Source organism: Brienomyrus brachyistius, chromosome 12 (assembly GCF_023856365.1).
Source record: "Brienomyrus brachyistius isolate T26 chromosome 12, BBRACH_0.4, whole genome shotgun sequence".
NCBI classification, from domain to species: domain Eukaryota; kingdom Metazoa; phylum Chordata; class Actinopteri; order Osteoglossiformes; family Mormyridae; genus Brienomyrus; species Brienomyrus brachyistius.
In genome coordinates this window covers 1,183,801-1,211,565 of record NC_064544.1, presented here as the reverse complement: position 1 = coordinate 1,211,565, position 27,765 = coordinate 1,183,801, and the positions used below count along the sequence as shown (strand labels likewise).

The 27,765-nt window shown below is 49.0% G+C and overlaps 1 protein-coding gene across 4 annotated transcripts; it reads right to left on the bottom strand.

The window, feature by feature from the left end:
- Positions 1 to 33: 33 nt before the first annotated feature.
- On the bottom strand, positions 34 to 27,765 carry LOC125705159 (dynactin subunit 1-like). 4 transcript variants are annotated; one of them, XM_048971563.1, is made up of 30 exons: positions 27,660 to 27,765; positions 23,945 to 24,199; positions 22,574 to 22,652; positions 20,938 to 20,990; positions 19,802 to 19,819; positions 18,644 to 18,664; positions 17,941 to 17,994; positions 17,044 to 17,184; positions 16,765 to 16,962; positions 15,743 to 15,947; positions 14,536 to 14,614; positions 14,039 to 14,198; positions 13,043 to 13,147; positions 12,530 to 12,721; positions 12,104 to 12,214; positions 11,877 to 12,029; positions 11,580 to 11,740; positions 10,189 to 10,357; positions 9,597 to 9,665; positions 9,219 to 9,431; positions 6,876 to 7,040; positions 6,229 to 6,360; positions 5,731 to 5,859; positions 5,389 to 5,531; positions 5,009 to 5,175; positions 4,123 to 4,253; positions 2,610 to 2,796; positions 2,100 to 2,173; positions 1,777 to 1,866; positions 34 to 1,161 (listed from the first exon to the last, which is right to left on the bottom strand). In XM_048971563.1, exons 2-30 carry the CDS (start codon positions 24,173 to 24,175, stop codon positions 1,024 to 1,026), a joined length of 3,768 nt encoding a protein of 1,255 aa, XP_048827520.1. In that variant the 5' UTR covers positions 24,176 to 24,199; positions 27,660 to 27,765; the 3' UTR covers positions 34 to 1,023. The 4 variants fall into 4 exon arrangements, with proteins under 4 accessions (XP_048827520.1, XP_048827519.1, XP_048827522.1 ...); XM_048971562.1 differs by lacking the exon at positions 27,660 to 27,765 and adding an exon at positions 26,187 to 26,287 and having other exon boundaries at positions 20,938 to 20,969; XM_048971565.1 differs by lacking the exons at positions 17,941 to 17,994; positions 18,644 to 18,664; positions 19,802 to 19,819; positions 27,660 to 27,765 and adding an exon at positions 26,187 to 26,287.

Below are 27,765 nucleotides of genomic sequence, written 5' to 3'. Positions count from 1 at the left end.
CCTCACAACATATCAATAAAGTCAAACACTGGGTTTCCACGGTGATAAAGCTTTATTGATCAGATACTTACAGTACTAAAGGTTGCTCGGTCAGCACAGCAATTGGGTGCCACACTCCCGTGACGAAGACGTCGCCTTTGCCAGAAACAATGCCTTAGCCTCTGCTGATTGGTTAACTTTAGGGAACACACTCCAACTCCTGACCAATCAGATGCTCAGTCTGATGTGCTACCCTCAAAAACTGTCTGCTCCCCCCCCCCCACTAGCTAACTGCTCAGTAAGGGATTTTTAAAAAGTCTTCCACAGTCAACAACGAATCAAATAGCACCTTTTTAAGGTGTACTGGAATGTCTGATTTAGAGTTTGTCAAACAGCTCATTTAAACGACAGCAATTCAATTCTAAAATATAATAAAACATTACAGCAAAGTGAAGGTCGCTAACTGAAAAAGCACGGCGTTGGTTAACATAAGCACTCTGTGACAACATAACCCACAAACCTAATAATCAGGCTGAGATTTACCAGGAAATTTAGAAGTATGTAAAAATTACCGGACCGTACATCTCTGGGGACAGCAAGTGGCCATTTAACATCCTCGCAGCTGTGGCCTGTGTGCCTCCTATTCAGCACTGCCAAGGTTTTCGTTTTGTTTTTTTTTACCCTCCATTGCTGCACAGATGCACAGCCAAACCCCAGTGATTGATGCCAACGTGGGTAATTTGCTGACCTGTTTTATTCTGTTTACCAAGTACAGATTGTACTACCCCATAACAAAACCCAAAATAATAACCTTCTACAATGTTATTGAAACCTAGGGGCAAACGGAATACTTGCAAACATTTTGGTATTTAAAGTACAGTTCCTAGACAGAAAAGTACAGTTTCCTGAGAAATGTCTTGAAATTAGCCCATTTATGGAGAGTTTCCAGTTGCGTTACGAGGTCTTTATTTTGAAAAGTAGTTACGATGTCCAGAGTCCCTCCCCCATTATGTAAGAGTGGACTGAGCCGGAGAGGGGCGGGGCCTAGGTCATGAGGAGACGGTGGACCGTGTGCAGATGCTGTTGCGGCAGGACCAGTCGGTGGAAGCGCTCCTGGCCGCGGGCACAGGGAATGAGCACCTTCCCCACCAGCACCGTGTCACCCTTACGCTCCTCGGACGCCTGGAAAACGGGGGAGGGACAAAAAAATATCGGAACGCTGTTAAGCCGGTCTGCAGTCTGTAGGCATTTTCTTAAACAGGACATTAATAGCTTATCAATTCATACTGAACACACAGCATAATTCAGAACTGACAGTCTATTCCCTCTCTCTGCCTGTAACCTTATATCAAACCGAACACAGAGCGTGTTTTTAAGAACGTGCTGGCCGACGTAAATCGCGATAACGGTGGGCTTGGCGCCGTTTAGGGGAGTGTTGCACTGAAGCACCCCAGCGGGTGCACATCTACAGCCAGAATATCTAAACAAAACCCCCCCAAGACCAGGATCGCATTACCAGAACCAGTAAATTATCTCGGGCTTGAAATACATCCGAGGGCCTTCAGAGGGCAGCGGCGTCACAGACTGTTGGGTTTGACCCTCCCAGAGGACCGGTTGGTTCCAGGTTAAATAAGAAGTGCGTATTAAACGAGCCCCAAACTGGATCAGTACCACAGGCATTAGGCAGCATAGAGCACCACCTTCTGACGGGGTGCCAACATAGCAAGTCAGTTTCACTTTGTCAGAACACTTAGAGTTACCCACCACACCGTCAGAATCAGTTAAATAGCGGCTCACCTTGACAAAGGAGGACGAGGGGAACGTGGCGAAGCTGGAGGGGGCGCGGGCCCCGGGGCGTTGGCTCACCACATGCTCGGCCACCTCGTCCTGCAAAGGGTGCGGGCCAGTTACTAACCTGACATCACATGTCTAACAGGAAGTGGGGGGGGGGGCATTCACGTCATGAACTCTCCGCTGCACAACCGGGCTCTCCCTGCACAAGCCCGATAGTCTGCCAGAAACTGGGGCAGGGGCCACTTTCCAGGACAAGCTGGGGGCCACGGGTGGCAAAGCCCCGCCTTGTCCTGCCCTGTCCCACGGCGGTGGGGGGGAGGGGTCACCTTGAGTCTGTCCAACGCCTCGCTGAGGGACTGCAGGCGGGCCGTCTGCTCAAGGAGCTGTGCGCTGGGGCTCACTGCGACACAGGGAGAGAGTCAGTCACCGTGCTGAACCCCGCCCTACGCCCCCTGCAGGATATGGGCGGTACTACAGCTCCCAGCAAACCGGCGGGTGGAAAACTGGGAGTTTGTTTAGGAGGTGACAACAGCTTACAGAAAGAACCCTAAAGAACCAGGCAGCCTGACTGTGGGGCTGCAGCACTTATGACATTGTACAATATCCAGGAGCAATATCACACTTCGATCCCGGGGCAGTTGAGATCATTTCAGAGATTACCTCCATCAGCAGGAAATTAAATTGGAGACAAATCATCAAAAACAGACATAATATTATAGATTTCTTTGTACCGATAAGTATCCACGTTTATTTTACGGTACCTTCTGATTGGTAGAATCTGGTGGTAAATGGGGGGGGGGGGTCTGGTCCCTGAGGCAGGGAGTTGCTGCTCTTACCCGACGACTTGCCCGTGACGTCCACCACCCTGACACCCGCGCTCATCTTCAGCAGTGTCTCCAGGAGCTGGTCGGTCTTGCGGTAGAGGGCGCTAGAGTGCGCCGCGGGCTGAGACCCGATGGGGGCGGGCAGCTTGGCCACGTGCAGTGGGGGCAGAGAGGCCAGCTGACTGCTCATCTTCTCAGCCTGGGGAGTTTCAAAAGCCACCTTGATCCATATTCTGTAGCTTCCACACGCATACTGAATAACTGAAGCCCCCGGTGACAGAAAATGGAATTACACCATTTCCTGTATTCAAAGCCCCCCACACGCCTTGGAGTGAGCAAGGATATGTGGTGTAATTTCAGCAAGCGTTCAAAAAAAATCCTTAAATTGGAGGGTGACCCTGAAAAAGCACGAGATACTGTCACTACTGATAAGTGTGTGTTCATCTGCTCTAGAAAAAGGAAAAAAAAACAAACTAGAGTGCCCCCTAGGGGCCTGAGGCAGATGGCTTAACATATTTTTAGACACCACAGAAGTCAGCCAGACCTGTAGGGGGAGCTAGTACAAAATTCCTCACAGGTCTGGATACATAGCTTCCCCCAATAAAGAGCACTGAAAAGGCTGGATGTGAGAGACTAGCCTTTAAGCTAATTGAACACAGCAGATTGAGTCGGGCCAGGTCAGGTAAGCGCTGTCGTCTCCCTGGCGCCCTGGTGACTGCGCTGTGTGAGAGGCGGAGCTTGCCGGAGGTCTCCCATCAGTCAGCTGGGAGTAATTACTCAGCTATTAGATAAGTGACAGATGCAGAGTGTAGGTCAGGGACCGTGACCAAACTAAAAGCCTGTGAGGAAATGACAGCGCCCCCCACTCCTCTGGCCAGACAAATGGCCTCCAGCTGGCTCCAGCTAAGCTTGGCCTGACACACTCCCTAACCCTACTCATTTTTCCTGAGCCATGTAAACATCTGCTTGGCCCGGCGGCCGAGTCCAGGGGAGCTGCCTTGTACGACAGCGCTGGGGAATTCAGTGGAGGCCAGCTGTCCTGTCTGTACATCTTGCGAGGGGGGTGAGGGGTGGTGCAACTGAGTGGCGTTTGAACAACCCGGCGTAAAGCGACCTCCGTGAGAAGAGGATAATCAGCCGTGAGAGCGTGTCTCCAGCACAGTGCAGCTCCTCATCGGGGCCAAGCGCCAGGCTGCAATCAGTACCATCCACCATCTGCTTCATAACAATGGAAGAACCGCTTTACACTGTACTTCACTGTATAAACCTTCCGCTTGTCACTGTAAGTTTTGTAGTATATTTTTTAATTATTGTTTTGTATATCTAACTTGTCATACTGTCTGTAAAGTCTTGGACGTTTCGCTGTATGCTTGCATGAAATTTAAAATGACGGTAAACTTGGACTTGACTTCTTCACATTCTTTTTGTTCTTTTTGCGTCCTGGACTCGAGAGAGGATTGTGATTTCCACCCCCACTGAAGCACACTGATGTTCGCCGTATTTTCTGTGACATGGAGCCTCTCACCTTCAGACGGTTATTCTCGTTCTTCAGGTGCTTGATGCTCAGCCTCTGGGCCGCGATCTGCTGCATGAGCAGCGGTGAATCTACCACCTGGAGCTGTCCTGAGCCTCCGGACAGGCTGGGGGGCGTGCTACCTGTTTGGGAAGAACAAGCCCAGAGCACAGGCATGCTGAGGAGGGGCAGTCATGGCAAGCCGAGCCCAGAGCACAGGCATGCTGAGGAGGGGCAGTCATAGCAAGCCGAGCCCAGAGCACAGGCATACTGAGGAGGGGCAGTCATGGCAAGCCGAGCCCAGAGCACAGGCATGCTGAGGAGGGGCAGTCATAGCAAGCCGAGCCCAGAGCACAGGCATACTGAGGAGGGGCAGTCATGGCAAGCCGAGCCCAGAGCACAGGCATGCTGAGGAGGGGCAGTCATAGCAAGCCGAGCCCAGAGCACAGGCATGCTGAGGAGGGGCAGTCATAGCAAGCCGAGCCCAGAGCACAGGCGTACTGAGGGGCAGTCATGGCAAGCCGAGCCCAGGGCTTCTTATAGGCAATTAAGCCTTGCGATTAAAGAGCACCCCCCTCGCAAGACGACAGAACAATAAGTACAACTTAAAGCACCTACACCCCCTGGTCAGAAATTGGAGCGCAGGGAGCTGGAGCCCCCAGTCATACGGCATGCAAGCGCATTTTTACAGACATCTGAACAAAATCAGAAATGGCAGAATGTCTGCATTTCTGGTGTGAAGTGACCCCAGGATTGATTGATGGGCAGAAACACCATTCTGAATGTTCCAGAATTCCCAATATCCAGGACGCTGTTTTCCTGGCATCTCAGCTGCACATCAAACCCACATAGGGGGTGTCAAGCACTGCTGCCGGTCGGGGGCCCCCGCAAGACTCACCAACTACCCCGCTCGAGACTATGGAGGCGATGCCGGATGCTGGCGTCCCCCGCAAGCCCTCGATGGTCGCGCGGGATTGGTTGCTGATCCGCTGCTTCAGCTCGGCCTTCTCCGCTTCCAGCTGGTCGATGTCAGCCTGTAGGGCATCCATGGTCTCCTCAAACTCCCTGCGAGTCGGAGCAAGGGGAGGCAGGTATGAAGAGGGAACATGGGGGAACATATAATCTCCAACCAATAACCACCGTTTGTGTGAGACAGAGCGCAAGCTGAGGCACCCATACCACACGGATCACCACCCACCCCCACCACACACCAAAGCTCCGTGTGACAGTGACCGCATCGGCCCCAAGCCCTGCGCTCTGACACTCCTGCCAGCTTACTTCTCTTTCTTCTTCAGCACAGACTGGGCATCCTCCAGCTTGGTCTGGATCTTTTCTACACGTTCATCCGCGTCTTTGGATGAGCTGTCCAGCTTCTTCTCCAGTAGGCTGAGGCGCACGCTGGCCTCGCTCAGCTCCTCGCCCTGGCAGGACACACACACACACACACACACACACACTTAACAGTTGCGGTGTAATTACTAATGCATGACCAACAACGCCTGAACTATTTAATAACAATCGGATTACAAAAGGCATGATACCAACTTCCCCACCTACACACAGGCTGCTGCTAACATCATGGAATGAGCAGTCAGCTCCCTGGTCATCACGCCTCCATACCTTGATCTTCAGGGATCTCTTGAGCTCCTTGATGACCATCTCCCGGTCCTCCAACTTGACGCCCAGGCCCTCCGTGTCGGCCATCTCGGCCCGCAGAGCCGCAGCCCGCAGCTCCACTGGGGGTGCGCTCTGAGACGCGGAGACCGGGATCAGACACCCATACCACGAGCATCAACAACCACCTCCCCCACCACCCACCTACACAGTTCCCCGCTCGCTTTGAATGTCAGGAGAAGTGGAAATAAAGCTCTTAATCCATCCTCAAGCTCTACAGCGCAAAAGAGAATCTAGGATATTTAATAGCAGGGGCCATAATTCATAACAGAAGGGCGAACTACACAGAGGGCCAATACTATGTTTAGAATCTGTGAGTGACAGGGGAGGAGGCACTCAGAGCCAATCAGCATTCATGGCCTCACCCCTGCTACAGACAGTAGCCAATGAATGGGGTCCATCTTGGTCATCTGACTACAACACAGCAGAAATGGGCCTCCTCACCTTCTTCTGTGGCTTGGGTGCGTCGTACTCGCCTTCCTGCATACCGGTGGCCATCTTGTTCATGGTGGCCACGATGATGGCACAGGACTGCCGCAGGCACTCTTGGGGCTTGGTGGCCTGAGTGTCATACACCTGATGGCGGGGGTGGGGGGCAAGGTGTAGAACACCAAGGCTTAACAAAAAATCCACGTCTGCCCCCTGCTCTGGACACTAAGCAGAAAGCAGACCGACTCAGGGCGGCCCCTCGCTGGAGTGCGAGGTCAGCCGCGGAAACGCTGGCCGGTGCCAGCACTCTGCTCGACATCGGAATACGAAGCTTATGAGGTCAGGGATCGTGTGTCCTCTATCACCAGCGCCCGGAATACTAAACGGCAAGCCGAATAGGGAAGAAGGGCTTCTAATCTCATTGACATGCTCGAGAGGCATGGACGGCTCCACCTGGGACGCGGGGTTTATACAGACCCACGCTGCTTTTTCCACTTAAGAAAAAACACACGTTTCCGAGCCACCTGGCGACGCTGACGCCGTGTTTTTGCGGGGATACGGTCGCCGCGGCCACGTCGGAATGTCACTGCCGTATATAGGAAACGTCAGTCTGATGCAGAATGTCTCGACAGGCGGACGGCTCGGGGTTAAGGGTCATGCACCTGCTCCACTGCGCTGAAGGTGGCGTCCTCCAGCCTGGCGCCTGGCACCCCCTCCTGGTCGCCCAGGGCGGAGCTGAGCATCTGGGCCCCCGCCGCTGCCACCTCCTGCAGGACGGCCACCACCTGGGTCAGGTGTTTCCGGCACTCTGTCAGCGAGGTGGACACCTGCAGAAGCACCAGCAATCTGATTGGTCAAACCCTCCGGGGACACAGCCCCGCTCCCAACAGTTCGGGGAACTCTGAACAGAGCCTGCCCCGCGGCGAGACTGACGTCTGGCACAGCCAGAGACAGGAGGACAAATTACCCGCCATTAACAAAATGCTTCGTGGCTACATTTACACATGTCCATTTTCTCTGAAGGTCAAAAGGTCTCCAAGGAGATCTCCTTCCCAATTCTCTTCCTGTGACCACGCAGGCCTGCTCTCCGGCCCGGACCTGCTGACATTTTGCGATTGCGCCCCACTCCCTGGCCTAGGGGAAGTTGCCCTGGGCTCCACCATACTGATCGTACACCCAGCAGGCCCCGCTTAGCATTTCTACACATAATGGGGGCACCTGAACTGCACGAAGACCCCCAGGGCAGGCACTTGGCCGGGGCAGGCAGGGGCACAGTCGGGTGGAATGAGCTGGGAAAATCACTACAGCCACAGGGAAAAATGTGGCTCGCTTGATAAAAATGAAATATTGCATTTATCAATAAACACACACCAGTGACTGCAGATAAGCAGCTGGAAGATGGACGGAATACACAGACCCATAGTATGCACCTATTATTATACATAAACACACATAAAACATACATACACACACATTATACCAGGGGTGCACAGCTCCAGTCCTGGGGGGGCCGGAGCCCTGCTAATTTTTGGGTTTCCCCTCATTTAACACGCCTAATTCAACTCCTTGTGCTAATTCCCACACAGCTCTTGAACTGAATCATTTATGGTGGAACAGGGAAAAAACTAAACTACATAGGGCTCTGCCCCCCTGTATTATACACTGTATGTGTGCTGTATATATGAGGAACATCACTGAAGTTTCTCAAAAAGGGGGTTATGGGGGGGAGGGGGGTCTGACTTTTAACAGAAACACAGTATTTAAACTACATTTGAGGAGGGTGTAAAAAACAGATCTAGCAGTACCTATGGGTGTATGTATGTATTGTGTACACATTATATATATATATATATATATATATATATATATATATATATATATATATATATATATATATATATATATATATATATATATATATATATATGTGTACACAATACATACACACACACGCACACACATAAAATGGAGAGAAAATGGATATATTAGATGATATACTAACACTTGGTACTTATAGCCGATGATGAATGCGGCGGAAATGAGCAGGAGGGTGAAGATCTGAGTGACTCTGAAAAGGGCCTGATCATTATAGCCAGAACGGCGGGTGAGAGCATCTCTGAAAGGACAAGGCTTGTGGAGAGCTGAGCTGGCGGACAGTCGGGGTCAGTAGTTAATGAGACGGGTCTGAGGAGGGAACAGCCATGAACCAATAGCAGGGTGTCTGACAGCCATGAACCAATAGCAGGGTGTCTGACAGCCATGAACCAATAGCAGGGTGTCTGACAGCCATGAACCAATAGCAGGGTGTCTGACAGCCATGAACCAATAGCAGGGTGTCTGACAGCCATGAACCAATAGCAGGGTGTCTGACAGCCATGAACCAATAGCAGGGAGTCTGACAGCCATGAACCAATAGCAGAGTGTCTGGCAGCCATGAACCAATAGCAGTGAGTCTGACAGCCATGAACCAATAGCAGAGTGTCTGGCAGCCATGAACCAATAGCAGTGAGTCTGACAGCCATGAACCAATAGCAGGGGGTCTGACAGCCATGAACCAATAGCAGGGAGTCTGACAGCCATGAACCAATAGCAGGGAGTCTGACAGCCATGAACCAATAGCAGGGAGTCTGACAGCCATGAACCAATAGCAGGGAGTGTGTCAGCCATGAACCAATAGCAGGGTGTCTGACAGCCATGAACCAATAGCAGAGTCATCGATGTGGGATGTGAACAAAGCCATGTGTACATTTGGTCTTTTAATCAGAGGTGGGTAATTCAGGTTCAGAGACTAGAAATCCACAAGACTTTGTTCCAACCAACCAGAGTCACAGAGTACTCAACTAGTTGATCGAAACAAAATCTTGGTCTGGACTTTTACTCTCTGGACTTGACCTACTCACTTGATGAACTGATGAAGAGGACAGATTCAGAGCAGCAAACACAGGTGCAGATCACGCATGTGGCACCCTGCCCGGGACCCCCGCGGAGAGCCAATCGCGGCGCACCTGCTCGCCGAAGGCCACGGCCGCCGAGATGCCTGGCACGTCCGCGTTGGGCATCCTGCGCCGGATCTTCTTGCAGAACTGTCTCGTGTCTCCGCAGGACGTCTCCAGGTCCTTCAGCAGGATGGAAAGGCTGCTGGATTCCTGGTCGGGCTGCAGGTACGCCCTCAGGCGACTCACCTCCACCGCCACACAGTCCAGGGCACTCTGGGTAAACTGGATCATTGCCATGAACGGAGAAATCAGTCACCATGAGTGCACGTACAGGGGGGCTGGGTGCTGAGTTACGTCATGCAAAAAGATTGTGTTCACTGGCTGCAGTCACATGACACCACTGTTGTGATATCGCAGTGACGGGGGGGGGTTCCCCGCCTCTCGTACCCTGATGTGGTCCGACAGTTGCATGGTGCAGTCCTCCGGCTCCTCTGCCAGGTGGACGCTGTACAGTTGCTGTAGAGCAGAGAAGCCCAGAATATCAGATATGGGGGAGGGGGGCAAATGGGTCTTGTCTGCAAACAACGGACCTTGGAAATACAATGCGTGTGAAGTGGTCCGCCGGCCAAACCTGGGGTGGTACACAGGTACAGCTGGTCATATATCCTGTGGTGAACCACACAATGAACCCCCCACCCCCCCCGGCAACAGTGTCGGCCTGCAATTCTTTTGCACAGCCGACCAAACGTAAACTGGCTGAGTATTTTAAAGAGTTATGAATTTTACATGTACATTTCAGAGTGGGAGGGGGGCCATTTAGCAGGGTACAGGACAGCCCGGCGGGGGGGTTGATGCGTCATTCGTTGCTCTATTCCTGACGCTGCTTCTTCCTACATGTGGCCTTTCTTCCATTAAACGGCGACATCCTGCATTTCCGCCTTAATTTAAGCGCCCTGATGTCACCCAGAGGCTTCACCAGCGCTCGGCAGACTGACCCCCCTGCCCCCTCCCACACCGTCCCCGTGGAGACGCCTGCTACCTGGTAGTACTTGATGGCTTTGGTCAGGGGCTCCACCACGACCGTCTCATCCAGCTGGTCCTTGTGCAGCAGCTCGATAAGGTGATCCAGGGTTCGCTCGTGCACGCTCATCTCCGGGTGGAGCCCCCCTACCCGCTTGTAAACCTCCACGCTGCACTGGCTCAGGGCACTGCAACACAAACACCACGGTGGGCCGTGAACCGCCAAGCTCCATCTCTGTCCCCTTCCCACGGAAAATGCCGGGAAATGAAAAATTGGACCTTTGTACAGCTAAATGTGCAGAGTTCACTGAAAACCGGCTGCTTATTAAACTGTTATGTAATCTATTACATAAGGGCCACATTCGCTACATGAGCACCACAGAGTTCCTGGAAGTGCTTTTGGTTTAAAACATACACTGAAAACAAGTTCGACAGAAAGGAGAGAAGACCAATTGAACCTCAGTTTCGAATCCTTATTTAGTGCTCTGCTCCCGGAGCGAGTCAATCACTCCCCCACCACCAGGGGCTGCTCACCAACTCGATCACAATGGCCCCAATGCAGACTTTGGGTCAGAGGAAAGGCCTGTGCTGGTACAGCCCCTTTTCAATGGGACGAGCTGTCCAGCACTGATACGGCAGAGCATATCTAGGCTGTTAAAGTGACACAGATACTAGCATGCGGCTATGGTGTGTTATCCTCCGAGATCCTCAAACGCTGACCAATTTCACAAGTGTCTGACCTGCTCTTACAAAGGTTAATCACTTCAAAACGCCTCATTGTTTGCTAACGCAAGACAAATGATAAGGTCAAGAACCCGTCTGGACAAGACTGAGCCGGGGGTCGTCCTGGGGGGGGGGTTGGGGCTTCCCCTCACACCTCATCAGCACTTCAGATGAATTCAGGCGGCTTTAACTGACATCAACGGTAAATAAAACCCAACTTGTATTTTGATAAGTAACAACAGCCCCATTCATATTAATCCAATTAATTAAAAAATAACAGGGTCGAATAGCATCTGAAAATGTTCAGAGGGTGGGGGCACAAAATAAGCTTTGCGTGTCTGCCTGCAGTTTCGATCGCCCTTACAGTTTGACTATTATTAGTTTTAGTTGAGTATTAGTAAGTGTTACTTAAGTTAAGTGTTAGTGAAGTTCTCCCCAAATGAGCTTGATGGGCAGAATGGCCTCCTCTCTTTTGTAAATTTCTTATGTTTTTATGACTCCACATCGCCATCTGTTGGCCACACAATAGCACCGATAGATGAACATGAAAAGAGCAGCAGTTTTATTCTAAGAGGTATGTGACAAAGCAGCAAAACAACAGCGACTGGGAACCACAACCATGGCGACAGTGTGACAAAATCCCCTAGCTCTGGCTGCTGGGAGCAGAGAATGTATGCGGAGACGTACTGCTCGTATTTGTGCAGAGTGGCCTGCAGTAGGGTCAGAGAGTACACCAGGCCAGCGGCAAAGCTCAGCTGGTCCCCCGACGCCCCCCGCAGGCCGCCATGCGCCACTCTGCTCTCGCTCAGGTCGAACTTTTCCTGCGCCTGCTTACTGATCAGGTCCGCCTACAGGGCGGAGACACACACTCACATTCATCGAAGGCCTGGCGCTCATTCGCAGGAGTGCGGCTACTCGCTTAGCAAAAAAGCCAGAATGAGCGTGGCCCTTAACGGCCACGCCCCCTAGGGGCTGGGACGGCACCTTGCAGATGAGCCGGGGGATCAGCAGCAACACCAGGACGCAGTCGTGGTCCCCTCCGTGCTGCAGGAAGGAGTCCGGCATGAAGGAGGTGAGCAGGGCCACCTGTCGCGTGGTCTGGGCCACTTCCATCTTCCGCAGCTCCATGTCGATGGCCTGCAGGGGACGTGGTAGGCAGTGAACGCCTCGAACTGGGAGCGCGGGGCACATCCTCAGACACCCATACCCACCTTGGCGTGAGCCTTGGTCTCGGCGAACTTGATCTTGAAGTCAAAGAGCTCGGCAGCAGGGCGTGGCTCGCTCGTGGCCTCCTGCTGATTGGTCAGTTCTCTGTTCACCTCCTGCGATTGGAGACGAGGGGTAGGCTCACTTCCTTATTAAAACTCGGATGGGGCTCCCGCTTAGTACATGGAGCCAGCCCGTGGCATTTGACCAGGGCTGGCCCAATCCTTTTTGGGGCAGTAAGCAAAATCTGATTAACCTATTTCGTCACCTTTCTCACCATTCTCACAAGCTGATCAGCTGAGGGTGCCCCCTGGTGGTGCATACATATTTGCGCATCATATTCGAAACGGCAGAATATTTGTCAAACCACTTCTAAATCAACATCAAACTTCTGCAAAGCCTTCAGAGGGGGAGGGGGGTGGGGCGTCCACCTGGAGGTGCGCCGTGAGCTCGCGGTACTTCTGGATGGTCTGCTGGTAGTCGGCCACGGTCTCCTGGGCAGCCTCCACCCGCTTCTCAGCCTCTCGCACGCGTGCCGCGCTCATGTCCACCTGCTCCCTAAGCTCCAGCTCCGTTTCCCGGGCGTTCTCCTGCAGCTCGTCGTTCATCTCATTGATGGCCTCCTGCGGGGGGGGCGTGCTTTATCTGCAGCTCCATATTCACATTGCATTAATTCATGCGTTCATTTTTCTGATGCTTATATCCAAAGCGACTTACAGTACAGGGAAGGGTTAATATTTGGGTGTGGGATTCAAACCCACAACCATTGCGTTGTCAGCAAGATGCTCTACTCACTGCTAAATACCTGTTAGGAGAACGTTTAAGGAATTTCTGGGCCACGCTGTGCAGGACTGAGACCTCCACCCTATCAGGTGGACCAGGGGGCGGTCCCAATCGTAACAGATGGGAGGTGTGACCAATGGGGACACGGGGCGGCTCCTCACCAGGTCACTGACGGTCTCTCGGAGCTCCCTCACTCTCTCCTCAAGGTCCAGGTTCCTTTCTGTCAGGGTCTCCACCATCTCCTCCGCCCCCAGGGCTGCATCCACCTGAGGCACCATGGGAACGGGAGACTGGCTGTCAAACTCGTGACTGAGAAAATTAGTTGCGGCTCCATGACAGAGTTTTTGCTGCACCCATGCCAACGTGAGGGCAGTAAACATCATATGGTATCCAGCACCGCAGCCCTCGAGATTAACGCACACGACGAGGCGTAAATGGGTCGACAGAACCTTTCCAGCCTCTCTCATATTAATGGGTCCTCAATCAGAAAAAAACCATTTATCTGTGTTTCTGCTCTAGCATTAAATTACGCTTCGGTCTCTAAGAGAAAATCGATAATTTGCACATAATCCGTTATGCTGAGATTTTTTTTTCCCCCTTGAGAAGCAAGCAGGCGAATGCAGTGAAATGTGGAACTTTGACAAATATAAACCTTGTTTTTCATAAATTTATATCAGCCTGGAATTTATTCAACGGAAAAAAAGTTACACCAATAAAACTGTTGGTGGGGGGTTTGAACACAGGGAGGCCCCTTTCACACGATACATCAGCAGAACAGTGAAGGTCAATGACTGAGTCCAAGCAGCATGCAAACCGGGTAACTATTCATTCAGCTACCATGTACTCTGCTGAAATTTATCTGGAGACTTCAGAGAATGTCATCCGAAATAGAATCGTACACATTTTACACTGAGAGAGAGGGAGCAACTGGGAGTTAAGGGCCTTGCATGAGACTATGCAATGGTGACATCACTCTGCCCACCATGGGATTAGAACTAACAACCTTCCCTTCACAGACACAGCACTGTAATCTACAGAGCCACCCACCATCCCCAACAGAAGGTGTGCTGCTGTCCATACTCAGACTAGAGGCTTCCGGGCCTGTGCCCTAGAGGTGTAAACGTGTGTGTGTGTGGGGTCTGGGTTCTCAGCCTCACCTGCTCCTTCAGCTCGTCCACCATCTGCTCCGCTGCCTTCACCTCCTCCTGTAACTTCTCCTTCTGCGCCCGCAGACCTTCTATCTCCGTGTTCTTCTTCTCCATCTGCTTCTGCAGCTTCACGTGCTCCTGCTTCTCCGAGCTGGACAGGTCCCTCATCCTGCGGAAGGGCCACCATTCAGGCTGGGTCCCCGTAGGGGTGGGGGGGTGCCTTTCAGGCTCTCCTCAAACCAAATGTCTTGTGATAGGAGCACCACCCATGATTCTATGCTGAGAATTACAGGTAAAACCTGAGATTGGCTAAGCACTGTACCCACCAAGCCTGACCAGGATTACCGTCTGAAGGACGGATGGATGGCCTGCATGTTTATTCCTACTTGTGGGCTGATTTTTACTCTGAGTGTATTATCCTGGAATGTCAAGTTTAATTCACATACTGCTTGCTCAGGTGCATTATGGGAAACAGACTTGTCTGCCTGTGCAATTCGGGATCTGACCTGACGAGGGCCTCCTTGAGTCGGGTGTTCTGCTCCTCCAGCTGCTTGACGTGGTAGCTGGATGCGGCACCTTCAGAGCCTGCGGGGGGGCGCAGCAACACATTTACGCAGGCAAGAGTGCAACATCCTCGTCGAACACTACGGTTTACACATTGACATGTGACCAGTCCCATCGAATCATACGCATGCTTTTTACAGCCCTGTGCCATCCAATCAAATACATTTTTGTTTCAATTACCCATTAAAACAGAGTATGTAATAGGGTTGTAATGGGACACTTATTCATCATGGACCGTCCGGTATATCATTTTCAGTTTCACACATAATGAAAAATGAATAGACGCTTTTACCGAGATGGGCGGAACCTAAATTAGCATGAACATATTTAACACGTAAAACATCTTGATAATTGTGGCTGCGAGCTGATTGCAGTCAGTCATAAAGTCCGTCTGTGACACTTAAGGTGGTTTTGTCAGGGAATTCAGACGAGGCTAAAAACACTCACGGTGTTTAACGCCATGGATATGCAACAAACACTGGGTAGCACAGACCACAGAATTTATAAGGGGTTTTGGTCATTATGATTGGTATGTTATATTTATGACAAATTTATTCTACATATTTGTGTTTACAATAGGCAAGTATGTATCTTCTAGGTTTTCGTATTCAGACACATCGCCTTTGCTTTACAGCTGCTGTTAATTGTGTTTGCATATTTAATATTGTTTGTTTTTCCAAACAAATGCAGTTTTCCCTGCTGCATCATAACTGCGCCGAACTGTGAACCCAAAACCGCGGTTCCCACTGAGCCGTCACGGCCTTAACACGCAGGGTACTAACCCCCAAATAATTATCATAAAAGGAGAATAGCCCCAGTGATTCTGACACACAGAGGCAGACTAATGCATAGGCCATGCGATTCTATATCCCAGGGTCCCACCGCAGGAAAAATGCGATGGTGTGAATGCTGATGGCAGCCTAGGCGCCCCGAGTAAGATGATCTGCCCCAGGCTGACATGAGATTAGCCTCGCAGAATCTATAGCTCCAAAAGCACATTAGCTTACGTCTGGATTGCAAGCTCTTACCTGTCTAGCGTGTTATTTTACAGGAAGTGGATCGTTTTTTCACTAACACGGCAAACCGACGTTAGCTTAACACACCGCTCAGTGCGTCATGCTGCCAACGCGGGCGAAATGGCCAGCCCACCTTTCTCCTCGATCTCGTGCTTGAGAATCTCCAGGTCCATGGTGAGCTCCTCCACCTTCTCTTTCAGGGACTCCACCTCCTGCTGCAGCGACTCCGCCCGCTCCTCCGCCATCTCCTTGTCCAGGGTGGCCATCTCGATTGCGTCCGCCGTGTCTGCCATCTCTTCCATGTAGCGGTCCCTTGCCTCCAGGGCCTCCTTCGCCTCCTGAGACGGGGAGGAAGAGGAGGAGCAGGAGGATATTTCAGATGCCAAATGGAGAGGTTCACAAAGGCCCAGTGGCAAGCGACTGACTAGAGGTGGCTCTTCATATGACGCAAACTTTATTAAAGATAAACAGGTATTTAAACGGGTCGAACCACGGACATGCAGCGGCGTCCACACAAACCACGGATCAGAACATGGTAATACCAAATGCTCGTTAGCAGTGTTGTGCTGAAAAGAGGCTTGGCATTCAGTGAACCCAACGCGTTTTAGGTACAGAAATGACTTGAGTGGAAAAAATCTGTAAAATCTGCCGCCTGGGATTTCTGTTATTGCTCTATCAGCAACAGCAAATGGAGCAAAACAGTCTCTGAACATTCAAAGGATGAAATCAGACACGAAATATAAAGAAGATCAATTAATCAACTTGACTACCTTAAAATGGAACCATAACAGTCTCAATGCAGCTTTCCTTTAACTCCATGAGGCTAAATTTTAGCTGTAATTGCTAATCGGTATGGGTGTAATGACAGAATGGCTGCACACGGAGAAGCGGGCGACACGGTGCAGTGTGAGGCTGCAAATGGGATGGAGCGGAAGGGAACGTTAGATCACTGCATCAGCGGTCCTGACACTGGGCTGTCACATGGTCTGACAAACAAATGGCTGAAAATGAAAGACGGCAGCCCAGAAATGAGCCGGGAACAGGAATACAGGGAAAGGGGGAGGCCAGGCCTGGCTCAGCGAGCCCACAGGAGGACGGGACGGCGGAGACCCTGGGAAAGAAGGGACGGCGGAGCACACAGGAGCAGAGCGGCACCTTCTTGGCGTCCTTGAACTGCTTCTGCAGCTCGGCCTGCTGCTCCTGCATCTTGCTCCTCCACTCCTGCAGCTGCTCCAGCTGGATCTTGTTCTTCTCCAGCTCCTTGAGCTTCAGCTTGTCCTCGGCACGCTTCATGCGCAGAGTCTCCAGCTTCTCCTCCAGATCCTTCACCTGGGCACGTAGTGACTCCTCCTCCTGGATTCAGGCACACATTACAGGGCTCTTTCCACCCATACCGATCCTAGAGTGCCTTCCCGGCGGGGAGGCGGGGCTTACCTTGGTAGGCGTGGCCTGGGCCAGAGCAGCTGGGGTGGTCAGCCCAGCACTGGGGGAAGGCATGACAGGTGCTGCCAGGGGAGTCTGGGGTGCAGCACCCACCTCCCCCTCAGGGGCAGAGCTTGAAGGGGTGCGGGGGGCCTATCAACAAATATAAAAGGACTAACTTCAGAGCTAAACACCACACAATAGACAGTGATGTCAAACAGTCCACCTACACTCCAGCAAACAAGCAGTAGGTCAATTTCATAGTTTGACTAATTTTCACATAAATGAACATTATATACCCTATTATAACGATTACTGTGGTATTGCAGGATAAAAAAGACCAAAAAGTTAATGAGATAATGGGTGTTTAAAGTGTTCATCATGCTAAAAGAGGTATTTCTGAACGTTACAGAAGTTTGAGAGAGATTAAGTGGGGTTTCTTGGATAGATCCAGAACAAATTAGAATTTTCCGCATAAGAAATGGAAATAGCTTCCTGATATTGGAGTTTGCCCTCCCCAAGCACATCCTAGGAACCAATTATACGTGGATAATGGGCTGTAGGCACAGTTTTTATTAATTTTAATAAAGAGACCACAGCTGTAACTTTCCGTATTTTGTTTGACACAAAGATTATAAAACTCAATAAACAGCAATAAACAAATGGATCCTCATAACATCACCAGTGAGGTAAAAACACCAGTTAAAACCCAGAGCAAGCAGATTCCCTGAACAGCCAGTGGGGAGAATCTGATATGAGCGGGGGGTGTTGGGAAGGTGACCCGTGTGGCCAACGGAACACAGGAGCTCACAGCAGGAGGAGAGGCTGTGCGCAGCCTAACCAAGGACCAAGCAGGGCAGAGCTCAGGAACGTATCATGAGAAACAGGAGGGGGAGCTTTGGAACGTACCATGAGCAAAGATGGGAGGGAACTGGAGGGAGTGAGCCGGGCTGGAGTGTTCCACTGTCACACGACAAACACAGTGTTATACAACACTTATCCATTTTCTTCACTCTCTGTCGCTCCCTTACTCAGCACCTTAACAACTGCCCTTTACTAGCAAAGTCCCTGGGCTGTCATCATCGATGCCGACAGTAATCAGAATCAAACCAGGTCACGTTTTTCTATATGACAAAACACCAGCTAAGCTGAGATGAACACTGCCTCCGGGTCGGTGCCATGCTTTAAACTAAATCATTACGCTGCAGATGACAACAGTGAAAAGGCCGTATGAAAATCAAAACACGCAAAACTGCGAGGGGCAGGTTTTTAACACCAGGCAGCCCATCTTAACCATTTCCAAACATCAAAAATGGTAATTAATGCTACCATAAATTATTTACATGCTCTCCCACTGAAGCTCTTCAAAGGAACCACAAAAGAACATTCTACTGCATAAAAGAATGACAGGCTAGTACATTAACACCGGCACTAGAGACCTGAAATGGAGTATTGAAGGGTTTTTTCATAAACGGTGCATGACTGACATATCAGAAGCCCCTGGAAAATGTGACTACACACCTTTCTGTAATCATTAGCTCGTTTGTGAGCCGCTACCACGTACCGAAGCCCAGTAGCCCCCCAGATACCTGTGACTATGATAATAGCTCACCTTGCTGTGCCTGGGGGTAGACTGGAGGACACCGGGGGGGCGGGGAGACAAAAAAAAAAAACAGCAGAGAGAAGACCAACCGTCTGAGGTGAAACGGCGACTCATAGCAGAGAGGGCAGCGCAGATCAACAATTCAAGGGTAACAAAGAATACTAAACATTTCCTGGACCATTCGATTACCCCTGAAATAACACCATGATGCCTGTGATTCCCCTTACTGTATACAACAAAGCGTATACCTAAGGTATAACAGCACCATGATGCCTGTGATTCCCCTTACTGTATACAACAAAGCGTGTACCTAAGGTATAACAGCACCACGATCCCATCTGATTCCCCTTATACCTCAGAGCGTGTACCTAGGGTATAATAGCACCACGATCCCATCTGATTTCCCATATACCTCAGAGCGTGTACCTAAGGTATAATAGCACCACATACCCTGTGATTTCCCTTATACCTTGCATGTACCCAACTCATTTATATCACGTTTATTTAACTGACATTTTTATCCAAAGTGACGTAATTTTTCCGAGAATGCAAGGTGGCACAATGGGCTTGGCCCGCTGAGCCACCCGGCATCTCCGCACAAACCGCCTGCCACCTGCAGTACTCCAGGGGACAAACTGGCACTGCTCACTGACAGCAACATGAACATGATCACATAAGACCGAAAAACAGAGTTCAGAAGTTCTGCAATGTACGCATATAAATTACATGGGAGAATAGCAAATAACATCTGACTAATGCCCAATCAGCCTGACTAATGGATGTCGTGGGAGAGGTTCTGAGATTCGCACACCCCCCTTTAAACTACACAAGTAGCGTTTGTGATTTATGGGTAGGCAGGCGGCCCACCTGAATTAGCATCAACTGATTAAAGCAAAGTAACAGAGAAATACATGCTACAGTGTGAAAGGTTAACGACTTGAAAATGTCACCCAAGAAAACAGCTATTTGTTGTATAGGTGCAGCACAGGAGTGACACTATGAATTAATATGAAGCTGATTATAAAGTCCCCAAAGGTGTTTCTTCACCAATTAGACACGTGACATCATAACCAGACCCCAGGGGAGCTGTGAAAATCCCAAAACCACCAAGCAAGTGAAACCAGGAAGAAGAGAACCTCAGTGGACATGCATCGATCTTCACTGTACCTTCCTGGCCAACGGAGTCTGCGTCCGTCACATTTATGAGAGGAAAAATGAAACACAAGGAAAGAGAGAGAGACCGAGTCACTGTGGAACGGGAGGGACACCCTTAACCTGGAGTCTAGCTGTACACCGGAACCCACAGCCTAGAGGAGGCTCATCAGCGAGGCGAGATGACAGGTTACCGTAGAAACCACTGCCACCATGCCAGCCTCTGTTTAAACGTGCCTAATTAGGTTATGTCATTCATAGGGCAGGCAAGGGGACAGTCAGGTTGTCAGCTGATTAATAGAGGCCTTGGGAGATTTGCTGGGACCAGGCGCGGTGCAAGGATCCCTCGCAAGTCACATGTTGAACTCCAGCCCTCTGGCCCAATCACAGCACGTTCTGAGGCTGAGTGCGGCTTCAACAGCCAATGACTGCAATCCTGCAATCCAGCTGGAATTTCGAAGCTCTACTATAGTGGGCAGCTTTGACTACTTGAACAACGTGAGATTTTAACAATAATTGCTAATAAAGATTGTCGGGATTAAGCAATTAGCAGGTTTCTGCTATTCTTGTGAAACTGCCATCACAATCAGGTCTTTTTTTCAGTGTTGCCAGTGCAGGACAATTAGTTACAAAAAGCAAATCGTAAAGGTTGTCTCAGAAACTGACAGGAGACCTGTCAGGGATACCTGCTTTCTGGGAGAATAAATGTGGATCGCCTGGGGCCCCCGAAGACTGGGTTAACAAATACCGATTTACAGCATCTGAAAATCAGCTGCCTGAAAAGTTCTATCATACACTTATGGAGATAATCCTGTATTGTAGCCACATTAAAGCTATAACCTGTGACTCACAACCAACATGCTCATCACCGTTATACTGCCAGAACAATCTAGGCCATCCAAGAACTGCTCGAGTCATTTTTCTTCCCTAACAGAGATGTTACAGCCAGCATCTTCCTGCTTGATGGACGTGTAGGTAGTAAGCTGTGGTGCATGATGGGGTAGGAGGAGGTGATCAGGAAGAGGGAGGACACCGACAGAGCAGGACGCCGCGCTCAGCACCGGGGTCGGGGATGAGAGGCAGCAGCTCTAGAAAACGCGGAAGCTCGGATCTGCTCGTATACCTGTTCAGTCCGCGGCCGGGGTACTCACCAGCTTTGTCTGCTTTGGCGTTTCCAGGCTCTCTGAAAAGGAGGAGAGGAGAACTGCTAAGGTTTACAGCGTGGTTATTAAGCGGCCCTGGTTTAATCACAACCGCTAAACAAAAGAACTGAAGGACAACTAGGACACGTAGGCCGGAAGGAGTCCACATTGACCGTGAGCGCCATCTGCAGTCCGGCGTCGCCGAGAGGGCCCCCTGCGCGATTTCGGGGGCATCCGCATTTTGCCGACGAGGGGCCCATGAGGGCCGCCTGCATATTAGAGCTACTATGAACTTCTATTGGACTTCAGGGCCAAGATGTTCGGAGACAAAACTGTAAGTACTAAGCAAAAACAGACCGTGGGGGTTTTATTGAAAAGAATCCTTTCATGGGCATGAAAGACCTTCATTCACTGTATCACAGGAAAAGAACAGAAGCTTTTGTCAATCAGCAAAAAACTGGGCTCAAAAACAATGGAAAAGAGCCCAGCACGTCGCATCAGGTGATTTGCCAGGCATAGAGAGGGAAAAACATAAATGATGTTTTATGCACATGGGCACTGGAATTCCAATGCTGACTGTTAGAAACAAACAGACAATGTAGTTCTGTAACTCTGAACCCTGAAATCTGTAAGATTTCACCAGTTAAGCACAGATACAAGTCAGACATTGTGTGGAAGGACATTAAGCGACACATAACTAATTAATTTCCACTCCTTCCACCGAGGGGCAACATCTACTCGATTTTGTTGTCATCCCCGGTATTCAATACCTTCTACACCCTCGAATTTCACAGCCTAAGAATTGAACTGCAAGAACCAATCTGGTCAGTTGGTTTAAGGTTTTCATCACTTTTGCTGACTTTATCCAACTCTATTTTGGTCTGATTGTGAATTAAAAGTAATTAGCAAAGACCAACAATCGTCGTGTGAAATCAACCCCTGCCGCTTGTATTCCAACGTCATTTAATGCTTTACTGTCCAGGTTTCACAGAAACATTAAAATTTTAATCCTTTAAAAAAAAAAAAAAAAAAAAAAAAAAAAAAACGATAAAATCTGTGATAAAATCATATGCGATTGCTTCAGTGGTTTACTAAATCACGGGGGGGGGGGGGGGGCTAAGCTTTGGAAGAATTTACATTTTTATGTGCACCCAATTAGGCTTATAGAGGATGCCCGGCGGGCCATTAAATCTCCCCAGCAAAGGAGCACCCGAGGACATTAAAAGGGCCGAAAAAATACAGAGCGGCTTGCCAGAACAGGGTGCGTATTCAAAGGATAATTACCTCTACGGACAGGAAGACTATTTCCACCTTTTAAATCTGCTGGCTGGACAGGAGGACACAGAGCAATGCCGGCTGAATGCCAGCCCCATCGTTTTTGAGAGCATAAATCTCCGACCCACAGCAGCGTGACTCGACTCAAAGCGTCAACAAAAACAGAAAGGAGACTTCTGTTGTGTCTGCTGTACCCCAGGCTGGAAGACAGGGCAGACGGATAGTGTACGACAATAACAGAAGCGGCTTTTGAACTAAATAAAACGTATAAATTATATAAATCGAGGTCTGGCGGGGTACAGAGTGCCGCGGCAGCATGGCATGCTGGGTAATAAGAAGGGCAGAGTTGCTGGCGTCTCTGCAGACTTACCTCCCCTGGGTGTCCTGGCGGTGACCGGGTCGGAGGGCTCGGCAGGGGTGGGGTCTGAGCTGTCCTCAACAAGCTGGAGCTGACAATTGGAAAATCAATTTAGCTGATAAAGTGTCAGCCTTTGAAAGAGGACCTTTATTATGAAATGGAAAATAGATAAACAAACCTGAAACAAAATATATCTTTTGCATGCATTTCAACAGATTTAAAACAAGTCTGCCTTTGTGAATGAGCAGCTCAACATGTGGTTGCCTTGATTGCTGCTGCAGACAACATATTACATACAGTAGGCTGAATTCTAAGCAAATTTGAGGTCTTAATTACATTAGTATCAAGCTGTTAATTAAACTAAATTCCCAATTCAAATTACATTAAACTGAAAGCAATAGCCCAGAACTCTACAATGCATCTTAATAAGGATTTTTATAAAAAAATTAATTAAAAGATAGAAGGGTTAATGTGGATTAACCTGTCTTCCAAACAGTCTTCCTGGTTATGGTTGTGGCACAAGGAGTTTAATCTAAACAAGTTAAAGCAGAATTCATGCAGTTCTCATGGTAAAAAAAAAAGTCTAATAAAAGTGAACGTATTAAATGCATAATTACTTGTTCTTATGGTTTTAAATCCCTTCAATCATAACAGATAGTCCTTGTCAAGCAAATTAGATTTAACTGCACAAAAAAATGACAGTAAGTGCACAATGTATGGTTTAACTCAATTTAAAATTATCCGATTCATTCGATTGGCTGGTCAGTCGATGGGGAGCTTAAAACGACAGTGGAACGTCCACCAATTTAAAGATAAAAGAAGCAACAGCTAACATTAGCTATGCAGGGGTCATGGAGTGCTGAAGATGCACTTACAAGTTGCCCTACAAACTACACTGGGCTACATAGGGGAACCAGCCTCTGGCTCAGAAGGTCTACGGGGATTTTAGGAAGCTCCTATCAAGCACACGACCGAAGAGCAAATTTCCAAAATTCACTCAGCACATTTCTCGTTGTTTTTGATAGGCGACCACCAATTTCTCTGGACTTTTCTGCAGAATTTTGGCAATAAAACAAAATTCTTCATTGTATTTTATGAGGGTTGAGTCACTGTGTTGGTTCCCAATACTGTAACAGATGAGTAAACCTGACTTTAAGCCACTGGAAGTCTCATCTCAGAAACAGCAATTACAAAAAGCTTGTTTTGGAAATTTACTTAATTACACTCTCTAGTGTTAAAAAAAACTCCTTATATGCATATGCTTCTTTCAGAGCCGAACTGGATAAGATGCTGTTAACTGAGCCAGAAGTGTGGAGCAAACACTTTGCACGATGCTGCAGTCAGAAGGGTTAGGGGATGCGTTGTCAGGGACGCCGGCAGTACCTGCGACTGGCGCACGAAGATACCGCAGTTCTCGTCGCAGGTGAAGTAGCGCTTGCCTTGCACGGTGCCATCGTTCTTGCCCTTGGGCTCGTCCAGAATGACGCCCACCCACTTGCCGGTGGCGAAAAGCGTGGCGCCCACGTAGGCCACAGTGCCGCGGTGGCCCTTGCCGATCACCTCCACCACGGAGCCCACCTTGACGGGCTTCCCCCCACCACCATCCGCGCTCATCTTACTGAGGGGGCTGCTGGTTGGCTTTGAGAGAAGGGGGAGGTGCCTAGTCAATACGTACCAAGGGCTGCACACCCCCAGAGCACAAAGAACGGCTGCCCGCCTTCAGCTCACCTGCTAGGGAGTCATTTCCGAGAACAGTGTTATCACTCAGATAAACAAAAATGTTTTAAATAAAATTAAATGTAAATACTTTAAATATCTTCTGTTAACTTTTTGCAATCGTTACTTTTTATGTACTTTGCATACAATACCTGGGTCCATCATTAGAAAAGCAAAATTACCAGCACTGAAGACTCCACGGTTACAATCACAGCTAACACCTGAGTGAGGTCATTTATAGCGCATTATAGATACCTTCATAATGCATTATAATGGTTGGTATAAGAATTAATAAAGCATTACAGCATATAAGGCATTATAGTTCTACTCAAAATACTTCATAAGCTCCAATGAAGCTCTCATCTATAATGCATTATAAATATCTTCATACTGCATTATAATGGTCAGTATAAGCATAAGGGACGCTTTGTACTGCATTATGAAGGTGTCTATAGTGCATTATAAATGAGAGATTCATAGAGCATTCATAATGCATAATAAACATGGCTATAATGTCCTATGTTTTCTTATAAATATTTATAGCCATGTTTATAATGCTTCATGAACGTATTCATAGATTTTTAAAGACATGGAATTCACTGAAAGTGTTACCATTATTTTTATTCTGTTACCCTTCTACCTTGTTTATTGCACAGTGTGGAGTCGCAGAAATTTCATTTCACTGCTGGTGAACCAGCACATTCATGCATGTGACAAATAAAAATCTTCAATCATGAAAAAGTCATTTTATGGGCACAGGAAGCATAACCTAAGCAGCATAATTCCCTGCAGAATAATAGCTGGCGATGTCGTTTAATACAGCTCCAAAAGCTCCTAATCCCACACGCTGTGACACAAACTGCTAACAGCGGCAAGCATTTGACGTAAAGGGTCATTCGCTCGGTCGACATTTGGAGCATGGAGACGAAAACCGCTCAGGATCTGGAACAGTGCAGACTGCAGAGCCACTGTATGAGACCCAGAAACTTCAAGAAGGATTGTACGGCCTCCAGGGACAGCTGGCAGCTTGGGTTCGGCTGAGAAAGGCCACGTGACAGGACTCACAATGAAAGGCTTGTCACGCCCCTTGCTGGGACAGACACCGGACACCGTGGGCACCTCTCAGCTTGGAAACACTGGACTGAAACCAGGGATTACTGTGAAGACATTTCTGCAACTGGACTTTCAGAGCCACGACCCAAACCCCTTCCTTCCACAAATCTAAACCAATGCTCTGGCAACCAAATGCATGGCTTACAGAAGTATTTAAGCTGGGTTTCTGAAGGGCACAAAGAATTAAAGCACAAGAAACACATAAACTGCTACGGATGGCATATAAACAGGAAAGTGACTTTTGTGCCTGACCTGCAAAAAAATGCTTTAACAAAGAAAGAACGGAGTACAAGGCGTACCAAAGGAACTGCAACACCCAGGCTGGGATAACTTTCAGCTACGGTAAAGAAACACAAACCCGTAGCAAGACATGGCATTTAAACAACTGACAATCGAGTGGATGCATTTTGAGGTTTAGTATCGGCTTTAATCCAAAGGGACACCGTTCCCCCCAAAGTAATTTAGGTTCAGTATCTGGAAAAAGGCTAGATCACTGAGCCCATTCCTAGGATTAGTCGGGGACCTTCTAATTGTGAGCTGCTACACTCCATGATACTCGATCAATTTTAGACCAGTGGCGGCTAAACAAGTTTAAGCACATCACATAGATATAAACCTGCAGGTAATGAGAGAATTAAAATACGACGCTGATTATCTACCATGTCAGTGAAGCATGAACCGTAACCAAAACAGCCAGCATCACTGTTTACTCTGACTAGTTCCTTCCTCAGTAGTTCGGTTTGTTCTGAGACTGACCTAAGAGTCAGCTCCACTTTAAAATGACCAGGGTACTTACCCTGGGGGTGTACGAATTTCTCCTGGATGTGGACATGGTGCCCCTGCTTAAAACTGACTGTCCACACACAATAATTGCCTTCCTCTGATTCAACAACCTTTAATATGGAGTGGGGAGGGGGGTGATGCATGTGACCAGAAGGGAGTGTGTGACCAGCAGGGAGGGAGGCAGTCTAAACTGTGTGCACCAATCCCAGTCACATGACCAGCATCAACACTAATCAGTTGGCTGTGTAACTTAAAAAAGTAGAGCATTTTTTAAAAAGTAGAGCTACTGCAAAGTAGAGCAGAAGTCCTACTGCCCTACCGGATCGGACCCAGGATTGATGCAGGAACTGCAACGACTCCATTTCTCACTTTTACACTGACGACGTACCCCCTGGCTGTGCAGTTTCAGTTACTTTAGTTTTTTTCTGGAAGTCTGCGGTGACTGATGGCGCATGGAAATGCCAGGATTGTTTGTCCGAATACTGACTGCCAACAAGAAGCCCGAAAGTAGCAGGGTGTCTGTCTGGGGTTTATCCTCATTGGCAAGGCAGGGAGGCAGGACTAACAATGAGCATGTGGGTCTATCCGTGAACAAACAGCTTGTTGACTGTGCAAAAGGAAGCAGTTTCAGAAGTCGAAGTTTAAGTTAGACGCCACCGTTTAGCCTGACAAGTCTCACACTCACAGAGGAACAAAAATGTCACAAACGTAAGGGGGGCTGACTTTTCTGAGGACCTACTGAATGGTGGAAAATTACGTGCTTTAAAGACTGTTTAAGGAGAAAAAAAAGTTTTCACCAGGTACACAATAAAGGCTGTAATCTAGACGTTTTCTAAGAACCGGTCTATTCATACATCTGGACACCAGTCAAACAGACCGGGGCGTTAAGTCACTGGACGCCATAACGCCTAAACGGCTGTAATTAAAAGCTTAGGCCAGCCCACGGATTTACTTCGGCTGTTATAATCATGGGTTAGTCAGTGGACATTCAGTTTTATGTGATGTATATGAAAGGGAAATGGTTTAACTTAAACAGGAAGGATCACTGCTGAATCACCATCACCCGGGGGGGATCGCCCCTGCCCTGGCCGGGGTAAAGTCACCCTGATCGCTTATATGTAGAAATAACCTTACTTCGTTTGCCTGACAGTTGGTTATAGCTAGTTATATCCCAGCTTTCCTGATAACGTGTAGTACAATCAGCCGAGTACAACAACCCATTTTCTTCCTCAGAGTGTGACCAGCGGTCTCTTTAATCGCTGTAATTCAGGCAAACGGCTATAAATATAAAGTGTGGCGGTCACTATGGGACATGCCCGGCCTCCCCAAAGCAGGCCTCCCCGACAACACAACTCAACCGAGGCGTCCGCCTTTCGTCTGTCACATTTTATACGTTTAATTCCTACTAGACGCGGCAGACAGTCATATTCACTTCATGCATATTTTTTTTCTGGGGGAAGAATGGGATGAGGGGTTTTCTGCTTACCAAACACAGAAAGGCTCAACTTCCAGTTCGTTAGCCTTGGCAGTTTGAAGCCGGACTTCAGGCAGTCACGTGGACTTTCTATTTCCGGCCAAATATTTCAAAATAA

Coding starts and splice junctions, on each gene's coding strand:
- LOC125705159 (XM_048971562.1), bottom strand. CDS start 26,222: ATGTCCACATCCAGGAGAAATTCGTACACCCCCAGG. Junction 14,615..15,742: donor GCACGAGATCGAGGAGAAAG/GTGGGCTGGCCA, acceptor GCCCCCCCGCAG/GCTCTGAAGGTGCCGCATCC. Junction 11,741..11,876: donor TCCCCCGGCTCATCTGCAAG/GTGCCGTCCCAG, acceptor TCCGCCCTGTAG/GCGGACCTGATCAGTAAGCA.